The sequence below is a fragment of the Coregonus clupeaformis genome, chromosome 12, assembly GCF_020615455.1.
Source record: "Coregonus clupeaformis isolate EN_2021a chromosome 12, ASM2061545v1, whole genome shotgun sequence".
NCBI classification, from domain to species: Eukaryota; Metazoa; Chordata; class Actinopteri; order Salmoniformes; family Salmonidae; genus Coregonus; species Coregonus clupeaformis.
The window spans coordinates 27,675,120-27,702,644 of NC_059203.1; the positions used below are offsets into that span (position 1 = coordinate 27,675,120).

Here is a 27,525-nt window from a genome sequence, read left to right on the forward strand (position 1 = left end):
TGGTATGGCGGTAATGCAGGTGACTTCTGGAGCAGAGCGGTGATTGGCTAGAGAGACGAGGGTGACCTGTCTGTCACTCAGGCTCACGGGAGTTTAAATACCTGTGTACCTGTCTGTCCCAAACAAACGTTTCGCACACATCACTTCTGCACGCGACAGACAGCAGCAAAATGAGGAAATATTGGAGCAGTTTCACAGACGTAATATTTAAAAACCCCGCGGCCCCTGACACGGTAGGATGATATGCAACTCTCTTGGTGTAGCAGTCAATTATGTCATGGTTGTTTGCGGAAAATATATAATTTAACTGTATAGCCTACTTCTCTGTCATGGTTGGGGTGTTATTCACTGTAAATTAATAAAAACGAATTCCAGTGTGTTGTTTGTATGTAACAATGGCTTGACATTGGCTTCTAAGCTTTATGAAATATGCTCTCACTAACGATGTGCTTGCGTGCGTGCGTGCGTGCGTTCGTCTGTCTGGCTGTCTGTGATACAGGTTAAGGATGACCATGAGAAGAAGCAGCAGCAGGACTCCCATGTGGGCAGCAATGATGAGAATACTGACAGGGGGAACTGGACAAATAAGAGGGAATACATGTTGTCTATGATTGGCTACGCTGTGGGTCTGGGGAATGTATGGAGGTTCCCCTACCTGGCCTATAAGAATGGAGGAGGTAAGTGGACACACACACACCAGTGGCGGTCGGTGCAGTTTAAGATTAGGGATGATGATTTTTGAGCATGGCCTAATTTCTATTACAGCCTATTGGATGACTTGTCATTCATATTCCATTCACCCAAGCTCAATGTTTAGTCTACTACATGATACTCGAATTTGCCCAATACCCATCATGAGGTTGCTACAACCTAGCCTAAAAATGAAAGTTTATAACATAGGTGTACAGGTTGAAACAAATTGGAGTAATCAAGGTGACAGACGGTGGCACATTCAATACAGCCTTGCACACTCTTGCCAGCATCTAGCTGATCTGGGGTGTAGTCACTAGTCCAAACAGTGGCAACACGGAACGTCTAAAACTAGAGTTTCTACTGGACAAATTCCGCTAGTTTCATCCCCCGTTTTGTTCCGTTTCCTTCCGTTTAAGAAATGTTTTGCAACAGAATCGGTGGAATGAATACACCCCTGATCACCCGTTCACTTTCATAGCAGCCACATACAGTATCATCACTTTGCTTGTTGAATAATTCGTTCTCACATCTACGCTCTCTCTCCTCTCACCTTTTCCCTTTGCTTGGTATTCAGTGCACAACACAACAGTTGTCTGACTAGGCGAAAAAACGTATCTAAGTCAAACCTTCATACCATAACCACTAACTGCTAACCGCTACACAGCCTACATCATTGAGTGCGGTTACATGCACACAATAATGCAATTATTGTGGATAGTCAGATTACTATAATAGTTTGATTAAAACATTTACACGCTTTGCAAGAAGAACGATTTCCCTAATAATCCTGTTTACATGGACACATCTGAAATCAGGCTAGCTGATGGCACTCTGATAAATGCAAAAAAATCGCCAATCAAAATAAACGTTCTACCACAGCGAACATGTTATGTTTGGGAAGCATATTTGATTCTGAGTTCGGACATATAAAGTTTTATGTGAAAACTACTTCTAAGAAACGTGCACTACCGGTCAAAAGTTTTAGAACACCTACTCCATTCAAGGGTTTTTATTTTATTTTTAGTATTTTCTACATTGTAGAATAATAGTGAAAACATCAAAACTATGAAATAACACATATGGAATCATGTAGTAACCAAAAAAGTGTTCAACAAATCAAAATATATTTGATATTCTTCAAATAGCCACCCTTTGCCTTGATGACAGCTTTGCACACTCTTGGCATTCTCTCAACCAGCTTCACCTGGAATGCTTTTCCAACAGTCTTGAAGGAGTTCCCACATACGCTGAGCACTTGTTGGCTGCTTTTTATTCACTCTGCGGTCGACTCATCCCAAACCATCTCAATTGGGTTGAGGTCGGGTGATTGTGGAGGCCAGGTCATCTGATGCAGCACTCCATCACTCTCCTTCTTGGTCAAATAGCCCTTACACAGCCTGGAGGTGTGTTGGGTCATTGTCCTGTTGAAAAACAAATGATAGTCCCACTAAGCCCAAACCAGATGGGATGGCGTATCGCTGCAGAATGCTGTAGTAGCCATGCTGGTTAAGTGTGCCTTGAATTCTAAATAATTCACATACAGTGTCACCAGCAAAGCACCCCCTCACCATAACACCACCACCTCCTCCATGCTTTACGGTGGGAAATACACATGCGGCGATCATCCGTTCACTCACACTGCGTCTCACAAAGACATGGCGGTTGGAACCAGAAATCTCAAATTTGGACTTATCAGACCAAAGGACACATTCCCACCAGTCTAATGTCCATTGCTCGTGTTTCTTGGCCCAAGCAAGTCTCTTCTTATTATTGGTGTCCTTTAGTAGTGGTTTCTTTGCAGCAATTCAACCATGAAGGCCTGATTCACGTAGTCTCCTCTGAACAGTTGATGTTGAGATGTGTCTGTTACTTGAACTCTGTGAAGCATTTATTTGAGCTGCAATTTCTGAGGCTGGTAACTCTAATGAACTTCTCCTCTGCAGCAGAGGTAACTCTGAGTCTTCCATTCCTGTGGCGGTCCTCATGAGAGCCAGTTCCATCATAGCGCTTGATGGTTTTTGCAACTGCACTTGAAGAAACTAGAACTAACACATTAGTAAACCCACAATCCAATCTATGTGTACAATCACGCAGTACAGTGTACAGCAAGTAGTTAGCCTGGCGGTCACCGGTGGCAATACATTTATAAACCCGAAAGCTTACCTTGACTTGGAAGAGTTGCAGTGTTGGATAGCCTTAGCCAGCTAGCTAACATAAATAGCATTCCTCTGTGTTTGAGTCAGGTTGTTGAGTAGGCTAAATTAGCTGTCTAAGTGAGTGAAAGGTAAACTAAGAGGAAGAAACAAAACAACTGCTTATCCATATTTTTTTAAAGAAATGAATTTGTTCAAAACTGTTCAACTATTGTCTATCTCTGAGCCAACTACTCACCACACTTTATGCACTGCTGTGCTAGCTAGCTGTAGCTTATGCCTTTAGTACTACATTCATTCTCTGATCCTTTGATTGGATGGACAACATGTCAGTTCATGCTGCAAGAGCTCTGATCGGTTGGAGGACGTCCTCCGGAAGTCATCATAATTACTGTGTAAGTCTATGGAAGTGGGTGAGAACCATGAGCCTCTTACGTTTTGTATTGAAGTCAGTGTACCCAGAGGAGGACGGAAAATATCTTTGCTCCGGCTACACCATTATTATACCCTAGAAGGTGCTGTTGAGGCTACTGTAGACCTTCATTGCAAAACAGTGTGTTTTAATCATTAATTTGATAACATTAATATATTTAGTATAGTTTTATGTAAAAATCATTTTTTTCTGAAATTCACTGAATAGGATGGTCCTCCCCTTCCTCCTCTGAGGAGCCTCTACTGACACACACACACACTGACCTAAGCTTGCTTAGTGTGCACTAATGACACACCTGTCCACTGTTCAATAGGAACTCAGTACCCTATAACAGGGTTCCCCAGTTGCATTCAGCCGTGGTCCGATTTTTCCTTGAGCAGATGGTCGGGGGCCGAAACATAGTTATAAATAATTTGTACACTGCAAATTGACCGCAAGAATCTTAAACAGATCAAGTATTTGACAAAAACAGAATCATTTAAAACCTTGATAACTATGGGATAAGCTCACATGCCTCTATTTATGCGTGGGTGTACATGGCAACATATTTCCTAAATTAAAATCACTTGAAGCTCATTTCCTGATGATTTTAGTCTTATGTCCCAAAAAATGATAATTGTCAGAACTTGGGGGGCCAAATAAAATCACCTGCGGGCCAAATTTGGCCTGCGGGCCGCCTATTGGGGAATCCTGCCCTATAATCACACATCTAAACGTGACCATGGCAGAACGTTCTTAAAGGTACAGTTCAGATTATCGTATTTATTGGAGTTTTAAGCCCATATACGCTCCAACCATTCACTGACTACCTCATATTCCTGGATTTGTTATCACAGTGTCAAATTCTCTCTCCTCTCTCTCTCTAGGTGCTTTCCTCATCCCGTATGTCATCATGCTGGCTGTTGCTGGTATACCTATGTTCTTCCTGGAGAGTTCCTTCGGTCAGTTCTGCAGCCAAGGCCCCGTCAACGTGTGGAGAGCTCTGCCCATATTTCAGGGTAAGACTAACCCTTGTACCTCGTACCCCTAATTTAGCCCCTTAGCCCATACCGGTCCCAATTCACTGTCTACCCATTACTCTTGGTCTCAACCCTTCAATGTTTGCAGATACAGTATGTAAGGTGTAAGCTATTTTTTTTGGAACCCCCACCCCTACTGCTTATACCTAGCCAGGCTCTTCAGATCTACAGACATTGAAGGGTAAGGGCCAAAGGTAATGGGTAAGGAGTGAATTGGGACCGGCTGTACGACTGGTTTTTCCACTACTAGGAACTCATCCATTCACATTTTGTGTGAGCAGCCAGCCCATTACACCACTGGATCAGCCTTATTGACCTTAGAGGAAAATGGTCTCAAGTTTGTTTGAACAGTGTACTAATGGTTAACCATATGACCTGAACTTAAACTCTATGTATGAGCTGGAGGAACTATCAGTCTAGCCCCAGGGCTAACCCTATAAGGCTGCTAGTCCATTTACTGTATGTACCCAGCCCCTGGGCTGACCTATAACCCTACCAAGCCCCAAGCTCAGTGGGTTAATGTGTCACTCTGTCAGACTGGCCTCTAGCTGCTGTATGCCAAACACAGAACACATTTATGGTGCACTTTTATTGACTCACGGTAAAGACATTACTCAATATTGGATCAAGTCCTTCTCTACTGCTATTGATTAGTTATAAAACTGTATAGGGTAGTGTTTCCAAATCCTGGTTTTTGTTTTTACCCTAAACCTACGCAACGCACCTAATTCTAATAGTTGATTATTTCAATCCGGTGTGTAGTGCTAGGGCATAAACAAAAATGTGCACCCAGATCCAGGATTAAGAAACACTGGTCTAGGGTGTGCATGTAAGCAATTTCTTAGTAATACTTGTTTGTGACCAATCCATATATACACTGAACAAAAATATAAATGCAACATGTAAAGTGTTGGTCCCATTTTTTATGAGCTGAAATAAAAGATCCCAGAAATGTTCCATCAGCACAAAAATCGTATTTCTCTCAAATGTTTAGCACAAATTTGTTTACGTCCTGTTAGTGAGCATTTTTCCTTTGCCAAGATAATCCATCCACCTGATAAGTGTGGTATATCATTACACAGGCGAACCTTGTGCTGGGGACAATAAAAGGCCACACAAATGTTTAGTTTTGTCACACAACACAAGGCCACAGATTTCTCAAGTTTTGAGGGAGCGTGCAATTGGCACGCTGACTGCAGGAATGGCCACCAGAGCTTTTGCCAGAGAATTGAATGTTTTGGAGAATTTGGCAATTCCTGGCAGCTGAAAATGTCCCAGTTCTTCCATGGCCTGCATACTCACCAGACATGTCAACCATTGAGCATGTTTGGGATGCTCTGGATCAACGTGTACGACAGCGTGTTCAAGTTCCCGCCAAATTCCAGCAACTTTGCACAGCCATTGAAGAGGAGTGGAACAACATTCCACATGCCACAATCAACAGCCTGATCAACTCTATGTGACGGAGATGTGTCGCGCTGCATGAGGCAAATGGTGGTCACACCTGATACTGACTGGTTTTCTGATCCACGCCCCTACTTTTTTTTAAAGGTATCTGTGACCAACAGATGCATATCTGTGATGTGAAATCCATAGATTAGGACCTAATTAATTTATTTCCATTGACTGCTTTTTCTTATATGAACTGTAACTCAGTAAAATCTTAGAAATTGTTGCTTGTTGCGTTTTATATTTTTGTTCAGTGTAATTTTTTTACATTGCCACTGCAATTATTCTTGCGCGTGCTTTGGTGGATACATCGTACCGTAGAATGTCTCACTTATCATGTGTTCTCTGCCACGTCTTCCTTGGAAAAGAGAATGTTTACCTTAATGGGACTTCCTTGATTTAGATACATCTTAAGATGAGGAACTACAACGTGACAGGTTGACCAGTATACCAGGAAGCACTGGTTCTGGCTGTTTGCTTCAGGCTGAATCAGTATGTGATAAAGATGGAACTTCACAGACCCGTATGTCTTGTCAATAAAGATACTTTTCTATCAGGGATGGGGACAATTCAATCTATTCAGGAAGTGAATTGAAATTCCAATTCAAATATTGAAGAACGCTCCTTGATGATAAACATCTAACCCGTCTCCCGCTCCCTCTCACCCACTCCCTCTCCCTCTCTCCTTCTCCCACTCCCTCTCTCCCTTTCTCCTTCACCCGCTCCCTCTCCCCTTCTCCTTCTCCCTCTCTCCTTCTCCCACTCCCTCTCCCTCTCTCCCACTCCCTCTCTCCTTCTCCTTCTCCCTCTCTCCTCTCCTTTCCCTCTCTCCTTCTCCCTCTCTCCTTCTCCTTCTCCCTCTCCCTTTCCCTATCCTCTCCAGGTGTGGGTGTAGCTATGGTTTTGGTAAGTACGTTAGTAGGCATCTACTACAATGTCATCATTGCCTACAGTCTCTACTACATGTTTGCCTCCTTCCAGTCCCCTCTGCCATGGAGTGACTGTTTCTACTGGTCCAACAGCAACTGTAGCCTCACACCTAGAGGTACCTGTTTTATAACATAGTGTCACATTGAAAGATGTAGTGAAGTTTCCCTGTTGTGCAGCTTTTGCTCTTCCATCGTTTTAATTAGTCTCAAAACAAAAGAACCTGGACCAATATTTTACGTTGCCTAACATTTAAAAACGTTTTCCATGATATGCTTAAATGAAAACGACCCAGGTGAACCTGAAAAGAGTGCCCAGTAACTTTACCACTCTGACCAAGGGCTTCTGACCTCTACAGAAGTGTGCAACATTACTCCAGCTGCCAACTGGAGTGTACCAGTAATTGCAGCCAACATGACACTGTGGGAGAATGAGACCTGCCCAAAGGAAAACATCTTCAACATCCCAGTACAGAGCCCCAGCGAACAGTATTGGGAGTGAGTAACACACACACATACATACATACACACTTTGCCTTGATTCTGTTTCAATTTCACTCACAGTTGAAAATACTTCAGAGGTCGCACAGGTTGTGTTGAATGCCAGGTTGTCTGTATAATGTTGTGTTTAAACTGTGTCTGACTGTAAGATGTGCCGGTCTGTAAGGTGGTCAATCTGTCTTTGTCCATCCCCAGCCTGGTGGCCTTACAAAGGTCTAGTGGTCTGGATGAGACCGGTCCGGTGGTCTGGCATCTGGCTCTCTGTCTGCTACTGGGATGGCTGCTCATCGCTGCTGCCCTTTACAAAGGCATCAAGTCTTCAGGAAAAGTCTGTATGACCCAGATCCATTTCCTGTTTGTGTGTGTGTGTGGTAGTGATAGTGATGCGTGGGTTGACTCATAACCCACAGTCGCCGTGGTTATATCCATGGGGCGGGCAGGTTTAGGGTCATGAAATATTGAATAAGGAGAAAACAATACCTTTAATTATTTTAGGCTAGCTGGCATTAGTGCATAAACCTAAACTTTAGAGCCTAACTGTAAGTGCACCAAATAGCTTACATGCCAATCGCCAAATGCATTTGGAAACGTCGATCCACAGAGGAAAAAAATTACAATGTCTGAGTTTATTTCAATAAGAAAAAAGCTGCGAAATGGAGAGTTGAAAATAAAGAGAAGGGAGGGCCAAAAAAGTAATGTTTGGGGAAGATTTGGTGAAGTGGTAAAAGAGGATGACAGCAGTGCCAGCTATGTTATGTGTGATGATTGTGAGGCACTATACAAATTTGACAGTCACAAGACCGGGACTTCAAATAGGCTTATGGCACGTCAAGGGAACTGTAGCCTACTGTTCAGATGGGTTAAATGGAAACTGAAATCTGGACACTGACTGTAGGTCTATAACTTCTCACTTAGCCTTATTAAGTCCTGCAGAATTAAAAATGTCTTGCAGTAAAATGATACACCAAATGTAGGCAATTTTTAGTCAGAAACAGGAGGGAGAAATATAATTTATTTATTTCATAATCTTGAGAGAATGCGAATCCGCAGTTAGAACCGCGACAGACTGTATCTATCTATATCAGCATCATAAAAGCTGATAGTATTTCAACCACATAAAATATGCATCCAAGCTGAACTGAAATCTTATCAGAAACATGTTGGGTCGTTTTCACAGCTTTCTATTTCATTACAACCGGTCAAACTGATGTCATTTGGAAATTTTACACAGAAAATCTTTCCAGTTTGTTTAAGTTATTTCATTTTCTCCCCGGTCCCTAAACGTCTTTGCTCCGTGGAAGTATCAGAGTTGACGGAGAACTTTACCGTCGTCAACTAGATTGAAGCATTCATTCTATCGATTTATGACATTATTCTGGTGAGCAAGGGTTTACTTAGTCTTCTTGGGCAACATAATGACAGAAGAGAAGCTGCACGTTGACTTACAAATAGCCTACCAAAACGTCGGAAATTATAAGCAGAAACATATCTAAAATCAGGCAAAAAGATAGTTAAAAAAAAAAAAGTACTGCCGTCTCTGACGGTAGCCTACAGTATATTCTATATTAGCGGGTTAGGGTCTGGTGCGCGCCTCAGATTTTCACTCTATCACATATAGTCAGGAGGTTGCGGATGGGTTATTAGCAATTGCGGGTGGGTGTGGGTGAACAAACAGCTGACCCACTCACCACTAGTGTGTGAGAGTTGGTCCTTTCTTTCTAATGTGTGTCTCTCGGATGTGTGTGTGTGTGTGTGTGTTGTCTCTCTAATATTTTTGTGTGTCTGTCCCCAGGTGGTGTATTTCACCGCTACATTTCCCTATGTGGTGTTGCTGATCCTGCTGATCCGGGGAGTTACACTAGAGGGCGCAAGAGACGGAATCGAGTTCTACATTGGCTCCCAGTCCAACCTCACAAAACTGGGCGAGGCAGAGGTCAGAGCCTAACCTCTTACCTGTCAACTCAAAATACACATATGATTGATTGATGAAGTAACTAAATACTATGTCTTTCTGGAAGGTGTGGAGAGATGCAGCCACACAGATCTTCTATTCTCTGTCAATAGCGTGGGGTGGTGTCACAGCCCTGTCTTCTTATAACAAGTTCCACAACAATGTGTTCAAGGACGCACTGACTGTCTGCCTCACCAACTGTGGTATGACACAAACGCAACTCACACACACCAGACAGATGCTAATGGAATCATATAAAGTAGGAAATGTACATTGAAGAACACAGTTTCAATGGTTTCATTGTGTTCCAGTACATCGTTTTTCCTTTCCTGTTTAATGTCACTCTATAGGTACCAGCGTGTTTGCAGGCTTCGCCATCTTCTCCATCCTAGGTCACATGGCTCATGTATACGGAAAGCCTGTATCAGAGGTGGCCCAGGCAGGTCAGTAGTACACCACTGTACTGTATTTAGCTTTACCTTACTGACATAAATGCCACTTAACAAACACTAACAAAGCGTGTGTGTGCGTGTGTGTGTAGGTTTTGGCCTTGCATTTATTGCGTACCCTGATGCCCTATCCAAGCTGCCCATCTCTCCTCTCTGGTCCATCCTCTTCTTCTTCATGTTGCTCACCCTCGGACTTGACTCGCAGTTTGCTGGCATAGGTCAGTCACACAATTACTTTCAAAGATATTTGGAAGTAAGTATTTAGATATTTTTTATTTGAAAAGACAAGTAGTTGAATATTGGAAAATATTTGGAAATACACTTGGAAAGTTTGAAAATACACAAATGCATTTAAAGATGCACTATGCAGAAATCGCTCAGCCATTTCCTGATTGCTAAAATTCTAAAATTCAAGTAGTTATTTCAGTTTGTGACAAAACAAGCAAGTACAGTATAGTGTAGAGAATCATTGTACCATCTAAACCCCTGTGAAAGATCTTTTCCATAACCAAAAATATTGTATTTTCAGCTGTTTGAAGCGTACAAAACCGAAAGTAAAAGATGAAAAAACGAAACTTAAGAATGGGAAGCATAGAAATAGTGCACATAGAACAGATTTACTGCTTCTTAGATTTGCTTCAATGAGAATGAGAGATTTGAAAATAGTATTTGTAATAAGTATTAGAAAATAATTAAAAATATTAGTATAACATTTTTTTACCCCCTTTTTCTCCCCAATTTTGTGATTACAATCTTGTCTCATTGCTGCAACTCCCCAACAGGCTCGGGAAAGGCGAAGGTCGAGTCATGCGTCCTCCGAAACATGACCTGCCAAGGCGCGGTTCTTAGCACCCGCTCGTTTAACCTGGAAGCCAGCTGCACCAATGTGTCGGCGGAAACATTGTTCAACTGACGACCAAAGTCAGCCTGCAGTCGCCTGGCCCAACACAAGGAGTTGCTAGAGCGCGATGAGCCAAGTGAAGCCCCCCGGCCAAATCCTCCCCTAACCCGGACGACGATAGGCCAATTGTGCGCCGCCCTATTGGACTCCCGGTCACTGCCGGTTGTGACACAGCCAGCCTGTAGTGCCTTAGACCGCTACTTCCAATAGAAGTAGTTGATTCGGGCCACATTATTTGAAAATACTAAAATACACAGAAAATAAGTATTTAAATAACAAATAATAAAGTACACATGTATTTTTCAAATAATGTGGCCCGAATCAACTACTTCTATTGGAAGTAGCGGTCTAAGGCACTACAGGCTGGCTGTGTCACAACCGGCCGTGACCGGGAGTCCAATAGGGCGGCGCACAATTGGCCCAGCATCGTCCGGGTTAGGGGAGGGTTTGGCCTCTAGCGACTCCTTGTGGTGGGCCAGGCGCCTGCAGGCTGACTTTGGTCGTCAGTTGAACAGTGTTTCCTCCGACACATATCTCTATATCTACATTTGAGTCATTTAGCAGACGCTCTTATCCAGAGCGACTTACAGGAGCAATTAGGGTTAAGTGCCTTGCTTAAGGGCACATCAACAGATTTTTCACCTAGTCGGCTCGGGGATTAGAACCAGCGACCTTTCGGTTACTGGCACAACGCTCTTACCCACTAAGCTACCTGCCGCCCCATATCTATAGTATCAGTCAAAGGTTTGGACACCTACTCATTCAAGGGTTTTTCTTTATTTTTACTATTTTCTACATTGTAGAATAATAGTGGCGACATCAAAACTATGAAATAACACATATGGAATCATGTAGTAAACAAAAAAGTGTTAAACAAATCAAAATATATTTTCTATTTTAGATTCTTCAAAGTAGCCACCCTTTGCCTTGATGACAGCTTTGCACACTCTTGGCATTCTCTCAACCAGCTTCACCTGAAATGCTTTTCCAACAGTCTTGAAGGAGTTCCCACATATGCTGAGCACTTGTTGGCTGCTTTTCCTTCACTTTGCGGTCCAACTCATCCCAAACCATCTCAATTGGGTTGAGGTCGGGTGATTGTGAAGGCCAGGTCATCTGATGCAGCACTCCATCACTCTCCTTCTTGGTCAAATAGCCCTTACACAGCCTGGAGGTGGGTTGGGTCATTGTCCTGTTGATAAACAAATATAGTCCCACTAAGCACAAACCAGATGGGATGGTGTATCACTGCAGAATGCTGTGGTAGCCATGCTGGTTAAGTGTGCCTTGAATTCTAAATAAATCACAGACAGTGTTACCAGCAAAGCACCATCACACCTCCTCCTCCACGCTTCACGGTGGGAACCACACATGCAGAGATCATCCGTTCACCTACTCTGCGTCTCACAAAGACATGGTGGTTGGAACCAAAAATCTCAAATTTGGACTCATCAGACCAAAGGACAGATTTCCACCGCTCTAATGTCCACTGCTCATGTTTCTTGGCCCAAGCAAGTCTCTTCTTCTTATTGGTGTCCTTTAGTAGTGGTTTCTTTGCAGCAATTCGACCATGAAGGCATGATTCACGCAGTCTCCTCTGAACAGTTGATGTTGAGATGTCTGTTACTTGAACTCTGAAGCATTTATTTGGGCTGCAATTTCTGAGGCTGGTAACTCTAATGAACTTCTCCTCTGCAGCAGAGGTAATTCTGGGTCTTCCATTCCTGTGGCGGTCCTCATGAGAGCCAGTTTCATCATAGCACTTGATGGTTTTTGTGATTGCACTTTAAGAAACGTTCATAGTTCTTGAAATGTCCTGTATTGACTGACCTTCATGTCTTAAAGTAATGATGGACTGTCATTTCTCTTTGCTTATTTGAGCTGTTCTTGCCATAATATGGACTTGGTCTTTTACCAAATAGGGCTATCGTCTGTATACCACCTCTACCTTGTCACAACACATCTGATTGGCTCAAACGTATTAAAGAAGGAAAGAAATTCCACAAATTAACTTTTAACAAGGCACACCTGTTAATTGAAATGCATTACAGGTGACTACCTCATGAAGCTGGTTGAGAGAATGCCAAGAGTGTGCAAAGCTGTCATCAAGGCAAGGGGTGGCTACTTTGAAGAATCTCAAATATAAAATATATTTTGATTTGTTTTAACACTTTTTGGGTTACATATATATGCATGCATACATACAGTTGAAGTCGGAAGTTTACATACACTTAGGTTGGAGTCATTAAAACTTTTAACACACTCCACAAATTTCTTGTTAACAAACTATAGTTTTGGCAAGTCGGTTAGGACATCTACTTTGTGCATGACACAAGTAATTTTTCTAACAATTGTTTACAGACAGATTATTTCACTTATAATTCACTGTATCACAATTCCAGTGGGTCAGAAGTTTACATACACTAAGTTGACTGTGCCTTTAAACAGCTTGGAAAATTCCAGAAAATGATGTAATGGCTTTAGAAGCTTCTGATCATCTTCTGACATCATTTGAGTCAATTGGAGGTGTACCTGTGGATGTATTTCAAGGCCTACCTTCAAACTCAGTGCCTCTTTGCTTGACATCATGGGAAAATCAAAAGAAATCAGCCAAGACCTCAGAAAGAAAGTTGTAGACCTCCACAAGTATGGTTCATCCTTGGGAGCAATTTCCAAATGCCTGAAGGTACCACGTTCATCTGTACAAACAATAGTATGCAAGTATAAACACCATGGGACCACGCAGCTGTCATACCGCTCAGGAAGGAGACGCGTTCTCTCTCCTAGAGATGAACGTACTTTGGTGCGAAAAGTGCAAATCAATCCCAGAAAAACAGCAAAGGACCTTGTGAAGATGTTGGAGGAAACGGGTACAAAAGTATCTATATACACAGTAAAACAAGTCCTATATCGACATAACCTGAAAGGCCGCTCAGCAAGGAAGGAGCCACTGCTCCAAAACCGCCATAAAAAAGCCAGACTAAGGTTTGCAACTGCACATGGGGACAAAGATCGTACTTTTTGGAGAAATGTCCTCTGGTCTGATGAAACAAAAATAGAACTGTTTGGCAATAATGACCATCGTTATGTTTGGAGGAAAAAGGGGTTAGCTTGCAAGCCGAAGAACACCATCCCAACCGTGAAGCACAGGGGTGGCAGCATCATGCTGTGGGTGTGCTTTGCTGCAGGAGGGACTGGTGCACTTCACAAAATAGATGGCATCATGAGGAAGGAAAATTGAAGCAACATCTCAAGACATCAATCAGGAAGTTAAAGCTTGGTCGCAAATGGGTCTTCCAAATGGACAATGACCCCAAGCATTCTTCCAAAATTGTGGCAAAATGGCTTAAGGACAACAAAATCAAGGTATTGGTGTGGCCATCACAAAGCCCTGACCTCAATCCTATAGAAAATGTGTGGGCAGAACTGAAAAAGCGTGTGTGAGCAAGGAGGCCTACAAACCTGACTCAGTTACACCAGTTCTGTCAGGAGGAATGGGCAAAAATTCACCCAACTTATTGTGGGAAGCTTGTGGAAGACTACCCGAAACGTTTGACCCAAGTTAAACAATGTAAAGGCAATGCTACCAAATACTAATTGAGTGTATGTAAACTTCTGACCCACTGGGAATGTGATGAAAGAAATAAAAGCTGGAATAAATCATTCTCTCTACAATTATTCTGACATTTCACATTCTTAAAATAAAGTGGTGATCCTAACTGACCTAAGACAGGGAATCTTTACTAGGATTAAATGTCAGTAATTGTGAAAAACTGAGTTTAAATGTATTTGGCTAAGGTGTATGTAAACTTCCGACTTCAACTGTACATACATACAGTGCCTTCGGAAAGTATTCAGACCCCTTGACTTTTTCCACATTTTGTTAGGTTACAGCCTTATTCTAAAATTGATTGAATTGTTTTCCCCCCTCATCAATCTACACACAATACCCCATAATGACAAAGCAAAAACTGTTTTAGAAATGTTTGCTAATTTTTTTTAACTAAAAAACTGAAATGACATTTACATAAGTATTCAGACCCAGTACTTTGTTGAAGGACCTTTGGCAGCGATTACAGCCTCCAAGTCTTCTTGGGTATGGCGCTACAAGCTTGGCACACAAGTTTCTCCCATTCTTCTCTGCTGATCCTCTCAAGCTCTGTCAGGTTGGATGGAGAGCATCGCTGCACAGTTATTTTCAGGTCTCTCCAGAGATGTTCGATCGGGTTCAAGTCCGGGCTCTGACTGGGCCACTCGAGGACATTCAGAGACTTGTCCCGAAGCCATTCCGGGGTTGTCTTGGTTGTGTGCTTAGGGTCGTTGTCCTATTGGAAGGTGAACCTTTTCCCCAGTCTGAGGTCCTGAGCGCTCTGGAGCAGGTTTTCATCAAGGATCTCTCTGTACTTTGCTCCGTTCATCTTTCCCTCGATCCTGACTAGTCTCCTAGTCACTGCCACTGAAAAACATCCCCACAGCATGATGCTGCCACCACCATGCTTCACCGTAGGGATGGTGCCAGGTTTCCTCCAGACGTGACGCTTGGCAATCAGGCCAAATAGTTCCATCTTGGTTTCATCTGACCAGAGAATCTTGTTTCTCATGGTCTGAGAGTCTTTAAGTGCGGGCTGTCGTGCCTTTTACTGAGGAGTGGCTTCCGTCTGGCCACTCTACCATAAAGGCCTGATTGGTGGAGTGCTGTAGAGATGGTTGTCCTTCTGGAAGGTTCTCCCATCTCCACAGAGGAACTCTAGATCTCTGTCAGAGTGACCATCGGGTTCTTGGTCACCTCCATGACCAAGGCCCTTCTCCCACGATTTGCTAAGTTTGGCTGGGCGGCAATCTCTAGGAAGGGTCTTGGTGGTTCCAAACTTCTTCCATTTAAGAATGATGCAAGGCCACTGTGTTCTTGGGGACCTTCAATGCTGCAGAAATATTTTGGTACCCTTTCCCAGATCTGTGCCTCTCCTCAATCCTCGTGGCTTGTTTTTTTTTAACATGCACTGTCAACTGTGGGACTTTATATAGACAGGTGTGTGCCTTTCCAAATCATGTCCAATCAATTGAATTTACCACAGGTGGACTCCAATCATGTTGTAGAAACATCTCAAGGATGATCAATGGAAACAGGATGCACCTGAGCTCAAATTCAAGTCTCATAGCAAAGGGTCTGAATACTTTTATTTATTTATACATTTGCAAAAAAATCTAAAAACCTGTTTTCAGTTTGTCATTATGTGTGTAGATTATTGAGGATTTGTATTTATTTTATCAATTTTAGAATAAAGCTGTAATGTAACAAAATGTGGAGAAAGTCAAGGTGTCTGAATACTTTCCGAAGGCACTGTATACAGTGAGGGAAAAAAGTATTTGATCCCCTGCTGATTTTGTATGTTTGCCCACTGACAAAGAAATGATCAGTCTATAATTTTAATGGTAGGTTTATTTGAACAGTAAGAGACAGAATAACAACAACAAAATCCAGAAAAACACATGTTATAAATTGATTTGCATTTTAATGAGGGAAATAAGTATTTGACCTCCTCTCAATCAGAAAGATTTCTGGCTCCCAGGTGTCTTTTATACAGGTAACGAGCTGAGATTAGGAGCACACTCTTAAAGGGAGTGCTCCTAATCTCAGCTTGTTACCTGTATAAAAGACACCTGTCCACAGAAGCAATCAATCAATCAGAATCCAAACTCTCCACCATGGCCAAGACCAAAGAGCTCTCCAAGGATGTCAGGGATAAGATTGTAGACCTACACAAGGCTGGAATGGGCTACAAAACCATCGCCAAGCAGCTTGGTGAGAAGGTGACAACAGTTGGTGGATTATTCGCAAATGGGAGAAACACAAAAGAACTGTCAATCTCCCTCGGCCTGGGGCTCCATGCAAGATCTCACCTCATGGAGTTGCAATGATCATGAGAACGGTGAGGAATCAGCCCAGAACTACACGGGAGGATCTTGTCAATGATCTCAAGGCAGCTGGGACCATAGTCACCAAGAAAACAATTGGTAACACACTACGCCGTGAAGGACTGAAATCCTGCAGCGCCCGCAAGGTCCCCCTGCTCAAGAAAGCACATATACATGCCCGTCTGAAGTTTGCCAATGAACATCTGAATGATTCAGAGGAGAACTGGGTGAAAGTGTTGTGGTCAGATGAGACCAAAATCGAGCTCTTTGGCATCAACTCAACTCGCCGTGTTTGGAGGAGGAGGAATGCTGCCTATGACCCCAAGAACAGCATCCCCACCGTCAAACATGGAGGTGGAAACATTATGCTTTGGGGGTGTTTTTCTGCTAAGGGGACAGGACAACTTCACCGCATCAAAGGGACGATGGATGGGGCCATGTACCGTCAAATCTTGGGTGAGAACCTCCTTCCCTCAGCCAGGGCATTGAAAAAGGGTCGTGAATGGGTATTCCAGCATGACAATGACCCAAAACACACGGCCAAGGCAACAAAAGAGTGGCTCAAGAAGAAGCACATTAAGGTCCTGGAGTGGCCTAGCTAGTCTCCAGACCTTAATCCCATAGAACATCTGTGTAGGGAGCTGAAGGTTCGAGTTGCCAAACGTCAGCCTCGAAACCTTAATGACTTGGAGAAGATCTACAAAGAGGAGTGGGACAAAATCCCTCCTGAGATGTGTGCAAACCTGGTGGCCATCCACAAAAAACGTCTGACCTCTGTGATTGCCAACAAGGGTTTTGCCACCAAGTACTAAGTCATGTTTTGCAGAGGGGTCAAATACTTATTTCCCTCATTAAAATGCCAATCAATTTATATCATTTTTGACATGCGTTTTTCTGGATTTTTGTTTTGTTATTCTGTCTCTCACTGTTCAAATAAATCTACCATTAAAATGATAGACTGATCATTTCTTTGTCAGTGGGCAAACGTACAAAATCAGCAGGGGATCAAATACTTTTTTCCCTCACTGTATGCCATGCACATGTGTGTGTCAGTCCTGGGTTATATATATTTATACAACACAACACAACACACAAAAACTAACTAACTAACTAACTAACTAGACCTGGACAGTGACCTCTGACTCTTGCCGTTGTCCCCCAGAGGTCATCTCCACCTGCCTACAGGATGCCTTCCCTGAAACCTTCAAATCAAAGCGGTCTATCATCTCTGTGGCAACCTGTGCCATCCTTTTCCTGCTCGGCCTGCCGTGCGTAACCCAGGTAAGTCCTTAGTTACCATAACTAAAGTAGGTCTTTAGATACCATAATTTCGTTCACATTTATTTATTGTGTGTGTGCCTGCCTGCGTCACTCCAGGCAGGGATATACTGGGTGACTCTGATGGATCAGTTCTGTGCTGGCTTTGTTCTACTGATCGCTGCTTTGCTGGAGCTTGTTGGGGTGTTCTACATCTACGGTAAGTAAAAATATGCTACGTATACAGTAAATTACATGTTATAGCTACATATAGAGAATATTACATGTTATGTTATAGCTACATTTACATTATATTACATGTTATAGCTACATATACCTGATATTACATGTTATGTTATAGCTACATATACAGGATATTACATGTTATGTTATAGCTACATATACAGGGTAGTATATGTTATAGCTACATATACAGGATATTACATGTTTTAGCTACATATACAGGATAATACATGTTATGTTATAGCTACATATACAGGGTATTATATGTTATAGCTACATATACAGGATATTACATGTTTTAGCTACATATATTGGATATTACATGTTATAACTACATATACAGGATATTCCGTTATGGCTACATATACAGGATATTACGTTATGGCTACATATACAGGATATTACAGGTTATGTTGTAGCTACATATACAGGATATTACAGGTTATGTTGTAGCTACATATACAGGATATTACAGGTTATGTTATAGCTACATATACAGGATATTACATATTATGTTATAGCTACATATATTGGAAATGACATGTTATAGCTACATATACAGGATATTACGTTATGGCTACATATACAGGATATTACAGGTTATGTTATAGCTACATATACAGGATAGTACATGTTATAGCTACATATACAGGATATTACATGTTGTAGCTACATATACAGGATATTACATGTTATGTTATAGCTACATATACAGGATAGTACATGTTATAGTGACATATATTGGATATTACATGTTATAGCTACATATACAGGATATTACATGTTATAGCTACATATACAGGATATTACATGCTATAGCTACATATACAGGATATTACATGCTATAGCTACATATACAGGATATTACATGTTTTAGCTACATATACAGGATATTACATGTTATAACTACATATACAGGATATTACATGTTATAACTACATATACAGGATATTACATGTTATAGCTACATATACAGGATATTACATGTTTTAGCTACATATACAGGATATTACATGTTATAACTACATATACAGGATATTACATGTTTTAGCTACATATACAGGATATTACATGTTTTAGCTACATATACAGGATATTACATGTTTTAGCTACATATACAGGATATTACATGTTTTAGCTACATATACAGGATATTACATGTTATAACTACATATACAGGATATTACATGTTTTAGCTACATATACAGGATATTACATGTTATAGCTACATGTACAGCATATTACGTATGGAACATAGTCTGTGACATTTGTATTATGTGTTTGTGTGAAGGAGGAAATCGTTTCATTAAGGACATAGAGATGATGATTGGGACGAGGAGTTCTCTCTTCTGGCTGTGGTGGAGAGCATGCTGGTTCTTTATCTCTCCTGCTGTCATCACTGTGAGTTCTCTCTAAGCTGTCTCTGTCTTTCTCTTTAGAACTTAGATTCCATCCTACCTGGCTCTGTTCCATGGTCCTCATTTCTCTAACCCCTTTTTTCCCTCTGGCACGCACACACGCTCTCTAATGCGTGTGTGTTGTGTAGGTGATCTTGGTTTGGTCGTTGTTGACGTTCCATCCGCCATCCTATGGTACGGTGCAGTACCCTGCGTGGGGGGTGGCTCTGGGATGGTGTATGATCGCCTTCTGTCTCATCTGGATCCCCCTCGTCGCCGTCTGGAAAATACTCAACGCCCAAGGAAACCCCTGGCAGGTAGGTGTGTGTGTGTGGCAGAAGTGTAGATCCTTAGGACTTCTGAGAGTGTTTGGAACTTCTCCTGGAATTGTCTGAATCCTTTTTTCAAACCCAGGTCCTGGAAAGTTCAGGTCAAAATGCATGCAGTATATTAAATAAAATGTTATTCGTCACATGCTTCGTAAATAACAGGTGTAGACTAACAGTGAAATGCTTACTTACGGGTCCTTTGCCAACAATGCAGCGTTAAAGATCAACTAAAAAAGATAAATGGTACTTAGGGAAAATCAAGGACGGAGGGGGGCTTGACTTTATAAACGGCGGAGTATAAAAACAAAACAAAAAAGTGCAGCCAAAATGACTGCTTTAGCGTTTCTAGTGTTAATGCCTCCCTATTAAAGTCTGTTTGTGTGTCTCTCCAAGCGTCCTCTCTATTACAGTACATTTAATGTGTCTGTCTCTCTGTCTGCAGCGTATGTGTGCGGTGTGTTCTCCTGTAGAGGGTTGGGGTCCGTACCTGGAGGTCCACCGGGGAGAGCGGTACTATAGGAAGAACTCTCTCCACCTGCCAGACAACAATGTTTACCACATCTCCAACAACCTCACACGCCTCTAACCCCCTGGTATCACCACTTTTCATAAGATTTTATAAGCGTTTTATACGTGTGTGTTTTTACCACTATCTGATCACAATGATTCATGCTTAGTTTCACTTTGCACTGTGGTGTGGTTAGTTTTTTAAATATTCTAATTTATAACATCACAGATTTGAAATGAAGTTGAAGTGTATTCAATTTTCTGTGTTTGTGTTTGTGTACATGTTTCCTACGTGTTAAATGTCAGTGCCTTAACTTTAAACTATGTCATGTTAATGACCACTCAGTCTAAGCTCTGTGTCCTTTGTACTGTCTGTCAGCCTGGTAAAGTTTGACTTTAATAAAGGACTTCTCTCTTACTGCTTACTTCTCTGTGGTGAAATGGATTGTATGGAAACTAAACCGACAGAGGGTGTTTGAGGCAATTAGTTTGAGCAAGGTGAGGTGCAGAATCTTGATCACATACTGAGTAGTTATGTGGGATGCAAGGTGATTTGTAGATCAGTTATTGTGCACAGTTCAAGTGCAATGTAGTTGACCTCAAAGACACGCAGAGTGGAGGAAGTAAAGTGACAGAGACAGCAGGAAGCATTCAAATTTTGGGAGTGGATTAGACATATTACATGGAGCTGGTGTTATAATGGATTAGACATATTACATGGAGCTGGTGTTATAATGGATTAGACATATTACATGGAGCTGGTGTTATAATGGATTAGACATATTACATGGAGCTGGTGTTATAATGGATTAGACATATTACATGGAGCTGGTGTTATAATGGATTAGACATATTACATGGAGCTGGTGTTATAATGGATTAGACATATTACATGGAGCTGATGTTAGAATAGGCTATGACAACAGTGGCCCTAACAACCACACAGCCTTTAGACCCAGCTCCTTCATGGGGGTAGGAACTATTTAATAGGGGGGAACCATGGTTTCACTTGAAGCTGATGAAACGACCTGGGAGAGATGGAAGAGAGAGGGGGTTGATATCATTTCAAGTACTATTTTAACCCAGTTCTGGTTGACATAGTGATGGAGAGGGTTGTGAATGTTTGTGTGTGCATGCAGGCTTGCGTTTGTGTGTGTGTGTGTCTCTCACCGGCTCCGGTTCCCAGTCCAGACTTGAGGGTATCTGCCCTCTCCGCAGAAGGTTCCAGAGAAGTCATCCATTGCCAGACTCCACACCATGGCTCCTCCGAAGCTATTGTTTTTCAGCCATTTGATCTGTAGGGGTAGGGAGAGAGGGTAGTGGAGGGTTTACATAAGGGGGTGAAATTTGATTTTTGTATGTGGTAGAACTTGAACTCAGTTGGCAGCGAATGGTGCTTCCAAAGTCAAAATCGTGGGTTTGACGCAGTACTATAAATCACTTTGGATAAAAGCATATGCGAAGTGGCATATATTATTAGCCTTATTGTAACAGAGTAGGATTCTACTCCATTACTCTCTAGTCATATATTTTCCCCCACAGATGCACTCCCACACAAACACAGAACTTGTTTTGGAAGTTCTTGACGTTATCGTATCCGACCCACACGTTCTGCTTGTTGTAGGCGTAGGGCACCATCTGGGTAAAGTCCCAGACCTCGATCACTCCCTGCTTCAGGAAGCTGGAGATCTAAAGACACACACACTTACGTTAGGGTTGGGAGTATACATCGTCTTCAATGGGAAGCCTGCTTCAGGAAGCTGCAGATGTAATCACTCACAAACACACACTGTGATTGAGTCCAAAATGGCACCCTGTTCCCCATATAGTACACTACCTTTGACCAGAGCACACAAGTAGTGCATTGTGTAGGGAATAGGGTGCAATGTCAGACCTACAGTATCCTGGTCCTGTGTCAGTTACCTCGTAGTAGGCCAAGAAGCCAGCATGACTGGTGAAGGGTCCGGCAGGGCCTGGGCCGATGGTGGGAGTGCCCACACCAGTTTTAGAGCCACTTGCCAGCTGAAAGGTGTTGCCGTGGATGGCAAATCCAACCAGGAGCTTCTCGGCGGGGGCACCATTGCTTTTCCAGTACTTCATAGCATAGTCCTGACAACACACAGTATGAGAACACTAGAGAGAGAAGGAGCAAAGGTTGGAAAAATAAAGATGTGTTACTCACTCTCAACTGGAAACTAGACAGGCAGGAAGAGACCAATTTGATAAACAGGGGAAGAGAGAGAGTAAGAGATGGGTAGAGAGAAATATGAGAGAGGGAGAAAAAGAAAGAGGGAAGTAGAGTGAGAGAGTCTCACTACATTGTAATAGATATGGTTTCCCTGATCAGCCGGTCCTTGGTAGAGAGGGCTGTTTTTTCCAGTGGTGAATTCCCAAGATCCATAGAAGTCATAGGTCATCACATGCAGGAAGTCCAACACCCTGAGAGGGAGAGAGAGGGAGAGAGATAAAAATTAATATTTAGTGGCTTGAATAAACAAACCATTTCCAATATGCAAGGTAGTATTTGATAGATCATGCATGTTTTTGTGTACACATTTTTCATAAGAACTGATATATCAATGAGGCCCAGTCTGTGTACTGACGGTCCAATCTTGGGGATCTGCAGACACAGCTGCAATCAGCATCAGATGAGGACGGTTGGTCTTCTTTCCCTCAGCCTCGAAGGCAGCCATCAGCTCCTAGAGGGAGACAGTACACAGAGGGGTGTGTTTGTTCATTCATGTGTGTGTATGTATGTGTGTGTGTGAGTCTGACCTGCACCAGGATGGTGAATCTGTACTTGTCTGTGGGCGGGGAGCCTTTGGATCCGGGGAACTCCCAGTCAATATCCAGGCCATCAAACTGGTACTGCCTCAGAAACTTGATCGCACTGTTGATGAACGTCTGGCGGTTGGCTGTACTGGACACCATCTCTGTGAACCTTGGGACATACACGGCTCAGACACAGGGTGTGTCTGTGTGTGTGTGTGTGCGTCCGTGCGTGTGTGTGTGTATCTCCACTTGCGGCTGAGTGCCAAAGTTCCCTCCTCCTATGGCCAGCAGAGTCTTCAGGTTGCTGTTCCTGTAAGCAAATACGAGAGTTGGGGTTAGTCATAGTTTAGGTATGTGTGTGTAGGTGCCTGAATGAGAATGTGTGCCTGCATTTGTGTGTGTGTGTGCCTGCATGCGTGCGTGCCTGGGTGAGTTTGTGTGCACGCCTGCATGAGTGTGTATGTGCATGCGCGCGTGCATGCCTGCCTGCAAGAGTGTGTGTTTGTCTGTGTGTTTATGCATGTGTGTCTCTCTCACTGGTTCTTGAAGGCCTGGAATTGTCTGAAGAGTATCTCATCGTTCCATTCAGAGGTCTTGATCTCGTTGTTGGCCATGCAGGCGAAGGCATAGATCAGATGGTCACAGAGGAAGGGGTTCACGTCAGCGATCAAATACTGGCCACAGTTAGTGAAATAACAGGACAGGATGTAGGAGGATCCTATGGAAGGGTATTAGTAATGGTAGAGTTAGGCAGTTTTAGAGTCAGGGTTGACAGACTTCATTGTTCTCTGGTTTGCTACATGTAAATAAAATGTACCTAGCTTCACATGCAGCAGGTGAGCCAGTCCTAGAGAGAGAAAGAGAAGAAGAGAGAGAGGAAGCGAGAGCGACAGAAATAAAGAAAGGAAGAAGCAATTATTATTATTATTATTTAAATATATATATATATATAATTCAGAACTGTAATAATAATGAAATAATGTGCTGATGTTCTACTATTCCGTCCCCTCAGACATGAATATACACTCTTAGAAAAAAAGGTGCTATCTAGAACCTAAAAGGGTTCTTTAGCTGTCCCCATAGGATAACCCTTTGAAGAACCCTTTTTGGTTCCAGGTAGAACCCCTTTGAGTTCCATGTAGAACCCTTTCCACAGAGGACTCTACATGGAACCCAAAATAATTCTACTTGGAACCAAAAAAGGTTGCCCTATGGGGACAGCCGAAGAACCCTTTTGGAACTCTTTTTTTCTAAGCGTGTAGGCTGGTCATGGGGCTGGCAACCCCAGTCCTTAGAAACAGACATTGACCACAGCAGCATTGACAAAATGCATAGCTAGAGGACATTTGCCAGTGGTCTATTCCCTCCCCAGGGAGCCAGAGCCTTAGTATAGAGCCTTGTATGTTTGAATGTTGGTGATTGTCATTACAATTCAAATATAAAATAAAATGTTAGCTTTAGTACAGTTAGTTATAAGCTAAATAAGCCAGAGAGTGCTTCCACTTACCAACACATATGAGTAGTTTGCCCACAGTTGCTCTGTACATTGCTCCATGGGCTGCTGAACCCTTTTATACTCTCAGTGACCACTCCTACAGTGAGGGAAAAAAGTATTTGATCCCCTGCTGATTTTGTACGTTTGCCCACTGACAAAGAAATTATCAGTCTATAATTTTAATGGTAGATTTATTAGTGAGAGACAGAATAACAACAAAAAAATCCAGAAAAACGCATGTCAAAAATGTTATACATTTATTTGCATTTTAATGAGGGAAATAAGTATTTGACCCCTCTCAATCAGAAAGATTTCTGGCTCCCAGGTGTCTTTTATACAGGTAACGAGCTGAGATTAGGAGCACACTCTTCAAGGGAGTGCTCCTAATCTCAGCTTGTTACCAGTATAAAAGACACTTGTCCACAGAAGCAATCAATCAATCAGATTCCAAACTCTCCACCATGGCCAAGACCAAAGAGCTCTCCAAGGATGTCAGGGACAAGATTGTAGACCTACACAAGGCTGGAATGGGCTGGAAGACCATCGCCAAGCAGCTTGGTGAGAAGGTGACAACAGTTGGTGCGATTATTCACAAATGGAATAAACACAAAAGAACTGTCAATCTCCCTCGGCCTGGGGCTCCATGCAAGTTCTCACCTCGTGGAGTTGCAATGATCATGAGAACAGTGAGGATTCAGCCCAGAACTACACGGGAGGATCTTGTCAATGATCTCAAGGCAGCTGGGACCATAGTCACCAAGAAAACAATTGGTAACACACTACGCCGTGAAGGACTGAAATCCTGCAGGGCCCGCAAGGTCCCCCTGCTCAAGAAAACACATATACAGCAGCTTGGTGAGAAGGTGACAACAGTTGGTGGATTATTCGCAAATGGAAGAAACACAAAAGAACTGTCAATCTCCCTCGGCCTGGGGCTCCATGCAAGATCTCACCTCATGGAGTTGCAATGATCATGAGAACGGTGAGGAATCAGCCCAGAACTACACGGGAGGATCTTGTCAATGATCTCAAGGCAGCTGGGACCATAGTCACCAAGAAAACAATTGGTAACACACTACGCCGTGAAGGACTGAAATCCTGCAGGGCCCGCAAGGTCCCCCTGCTCAAGAAAACACATATACAGGCCCGTCTGAAGTTTGCCAATGAACATCTGAATGATTCAGAGGAGAACTGGGTGAAAGTGTTGTGGTCAGATGAGACCAAAATCGAGCTCTTTGGCATCAACTCAACTCGCCGTGTTTGGAGGAGGAGGAATGCTGCCTATGACCCCAAGAACAGCATCCCCACCATCAAACATGGAGGTGGAAACATTATGCTTTGGGGGTGTTTTTCTGCTAAGGGGACAGGACAACTTCACCGCATCAAAGGGACGATGGATGGGGCCATGTACCGTCAAATCTTGGGTGAGAACCTCCTTCCCTCAGCCAGGGCATTGAAAAAGGGTCGTGGATGGGTATTCCAGCATGACAATGACCCAAAACACACGGCCAAGGCAACAAAGGAGTGGCTCAAGAAGAAGCACATTAAGGTCCTGGAGTGGCCTAGCCAGTCTCCAGACCTTAATCCCATAGAAAATCTGTGTAGGGAGCTGAAGGTTCGAGTTGCCAAACGTCAGCCTCGAAACCTTAATGACTTGGAGAATATCTGCAAAGAGGAGTGGGACAAAATCCCTCCTGAGATGTGTGCAAACCTGGTGGCCAACTACAAGAAACGTCTGACCTCTGTGATTGCCAACAAGGGTTTTGCCACCAAGTACTAAGTCATGTTTTGCAGAGGGGTCAAATACTTATTTCCCTCAATAAAATGCAAATCAATTTATAACATTTTTGACATGCGTTTTTCTGTTGTTATTCTGTCTCTCACTGTTCAAATAATCCTACCATTAAAATTATAGACTGATCATTTCTTTGTCAGTGGGAAAATGTACAAAATCAGCAGGGGATCAAATACTTTTTTCCCTCACTGTATCTCTCTCATATCTCTATGGCTTTTCCATTATGCAACAAAACTCAATAAGCCTCATTCACCTGTTTGAATTAGGGTTTCCGCTGCCTTCACTAAAACACTGATAAACTTCATACATCCTTGTTTTAAGATATTATTTACTGACAATTAAAAAGCAAGTCTGTTTTCAGTTGTAATAATTTGCTGAAATTATCAACCATAGGGACGGGATCATTAGTAACCCCTTAGCCTCTTCAGTACACCCTAGCCCCTGCAACTAGCCCCTACACCCTAGCTAGCCCCTTTCTCCTACCACCAAACCCCCTATATACTTGTAAAGATTGATCTTGAAATGGGATAGATTAAATAAAATCAAATTGTATTTGTCACATGCGCCGAATACAACAGGTGTAGACCTTACAGTGAAATGCAGAGAGAACAGTCTATGACTAGGGTGGCTGGAGTCTTTGACAATTTTTAGGGCCTTCCTCTGACACAGCCTGGGATAGAGGTCCTGGATGGCAGGAAGCTTGGCCCCAATGATGTACTGAGCCGTACGCACTACCCTCTGTAGTGCCTTGCGATCGGAGGCCGAGTAGTTGCCATACCAGGCGGTGATGCAAACAGTCAGGATGCTTTCGATGGTGTAGCTGTATAACTTTTTGAGGATCTGTTTTTCATTCTCTCGGTCCCAGCTTTGATGCACCTCTACTGACCTCGCCTTCTGGATGATAGAGGTGTGAACAGGCAGTGGCTCGGGTGGTTGATGTCCTTGATTATCTTTTTGGCCTTCCTGTGACATCGGGTGCTGTAGGTGTCTTGGAGGGCGGGTAGTTTGCCCCCGGTAATGCGTTCGGCAGACCGCACCACCCTCTGGAGAGCCCTGCGGTTGCGGGCGGTGCAGTTGCAGTACCAGGCGGTGATACAGCCCGGCAGGATGCTCTCAATTGTGCATCTGTAAAAGTTTGTGAGGGTTTTAGGTGCCAAGCCAAATTTCTTCAGCCTCCTGAGGTTGAAGAGGCTCTGTTGTGCCTTCTTCACCACACTGTTGTCACGCGACGTGTATGCGGTCAGCGAAGTCAAACGCAGGACACAGAGCGGCTGGCAACGTACTTTACTGAACACAGTAAAAACGTACAAAACAATAAACCTCCAAACAGGGAGGAAAA

The 27,525-nt window shown here is 42.9% G+C and overlaps 1 protein-coding gene and 1 pseudogene across 1 annotated transcript; one reads left to right on the forward strand and one right to left on the reverse strand.

Moving 5' to 3' along the window:
• Window positions 1-140: 140 nt before the first annotated feature.
• Window positions 141-20,524, forward strand: slc6a14 (solute carrier family 6 member 14). Its single transcript, XM_041893025.1, has 15 exons — window positions 141-233; window positions 500-677; window positions 4,146-4,277; window positions 6,631-6,792; window positions 7,033-7,171; window positions 7,370-7,502; window positions 8,967-9,107; window positions 9,193-9,328; window positions 9,476-9,568; window positions 9,667-9,792; window positions 17,554-17,672; window positions 17,769-17,868; window positions 19,183-19,292; window positions 19,438-19,605; window positions 20,060-20,524. Exons 1-15 carry the CDS (start codon window positions 171-173, stop codon window positions 20,201-20,203), a joined length of 1,944 nt encoding a protein of 647 aa, XP_041748959.1. The 5' UTR covers window positions 141-170; the 3' UTR covers window positions 20,204-20,524.
• Window positions 20,525-21,129: 605 nt separating this feature from the next.
• LOC121578458 lies at window positions 21,130-24,443 on the reverse strand (annotated as a pseudogene).
• Window positions 24,444-27,525: the final 3,082 nt, after the last annotated feature.

Bases quoted from the DNA above. Each gene is read 5' to 3' on its own strand.
- slc6a14 (XM_041893025.1), top strand. From the start codon at position 171: ATGAGGAAATATTGGAGCAGTTTCACAGACGTAATATTTAAAAACCCC. The intron at 9,329-9,475 runs GTATGACACAAA...GTCACTCTATAG, and splicing joins TGTCTGCCTCACCAACTGTG to GTACCAGCGTGTTTGCAGGC. The intron at 17,869-19,182 runs GTAAGTAAAAAT...GTTTGTGTGAAG, and splicing joins TGGGGTGTTCTACATCTACG to GAGGAAATCGTTTCATTAAG.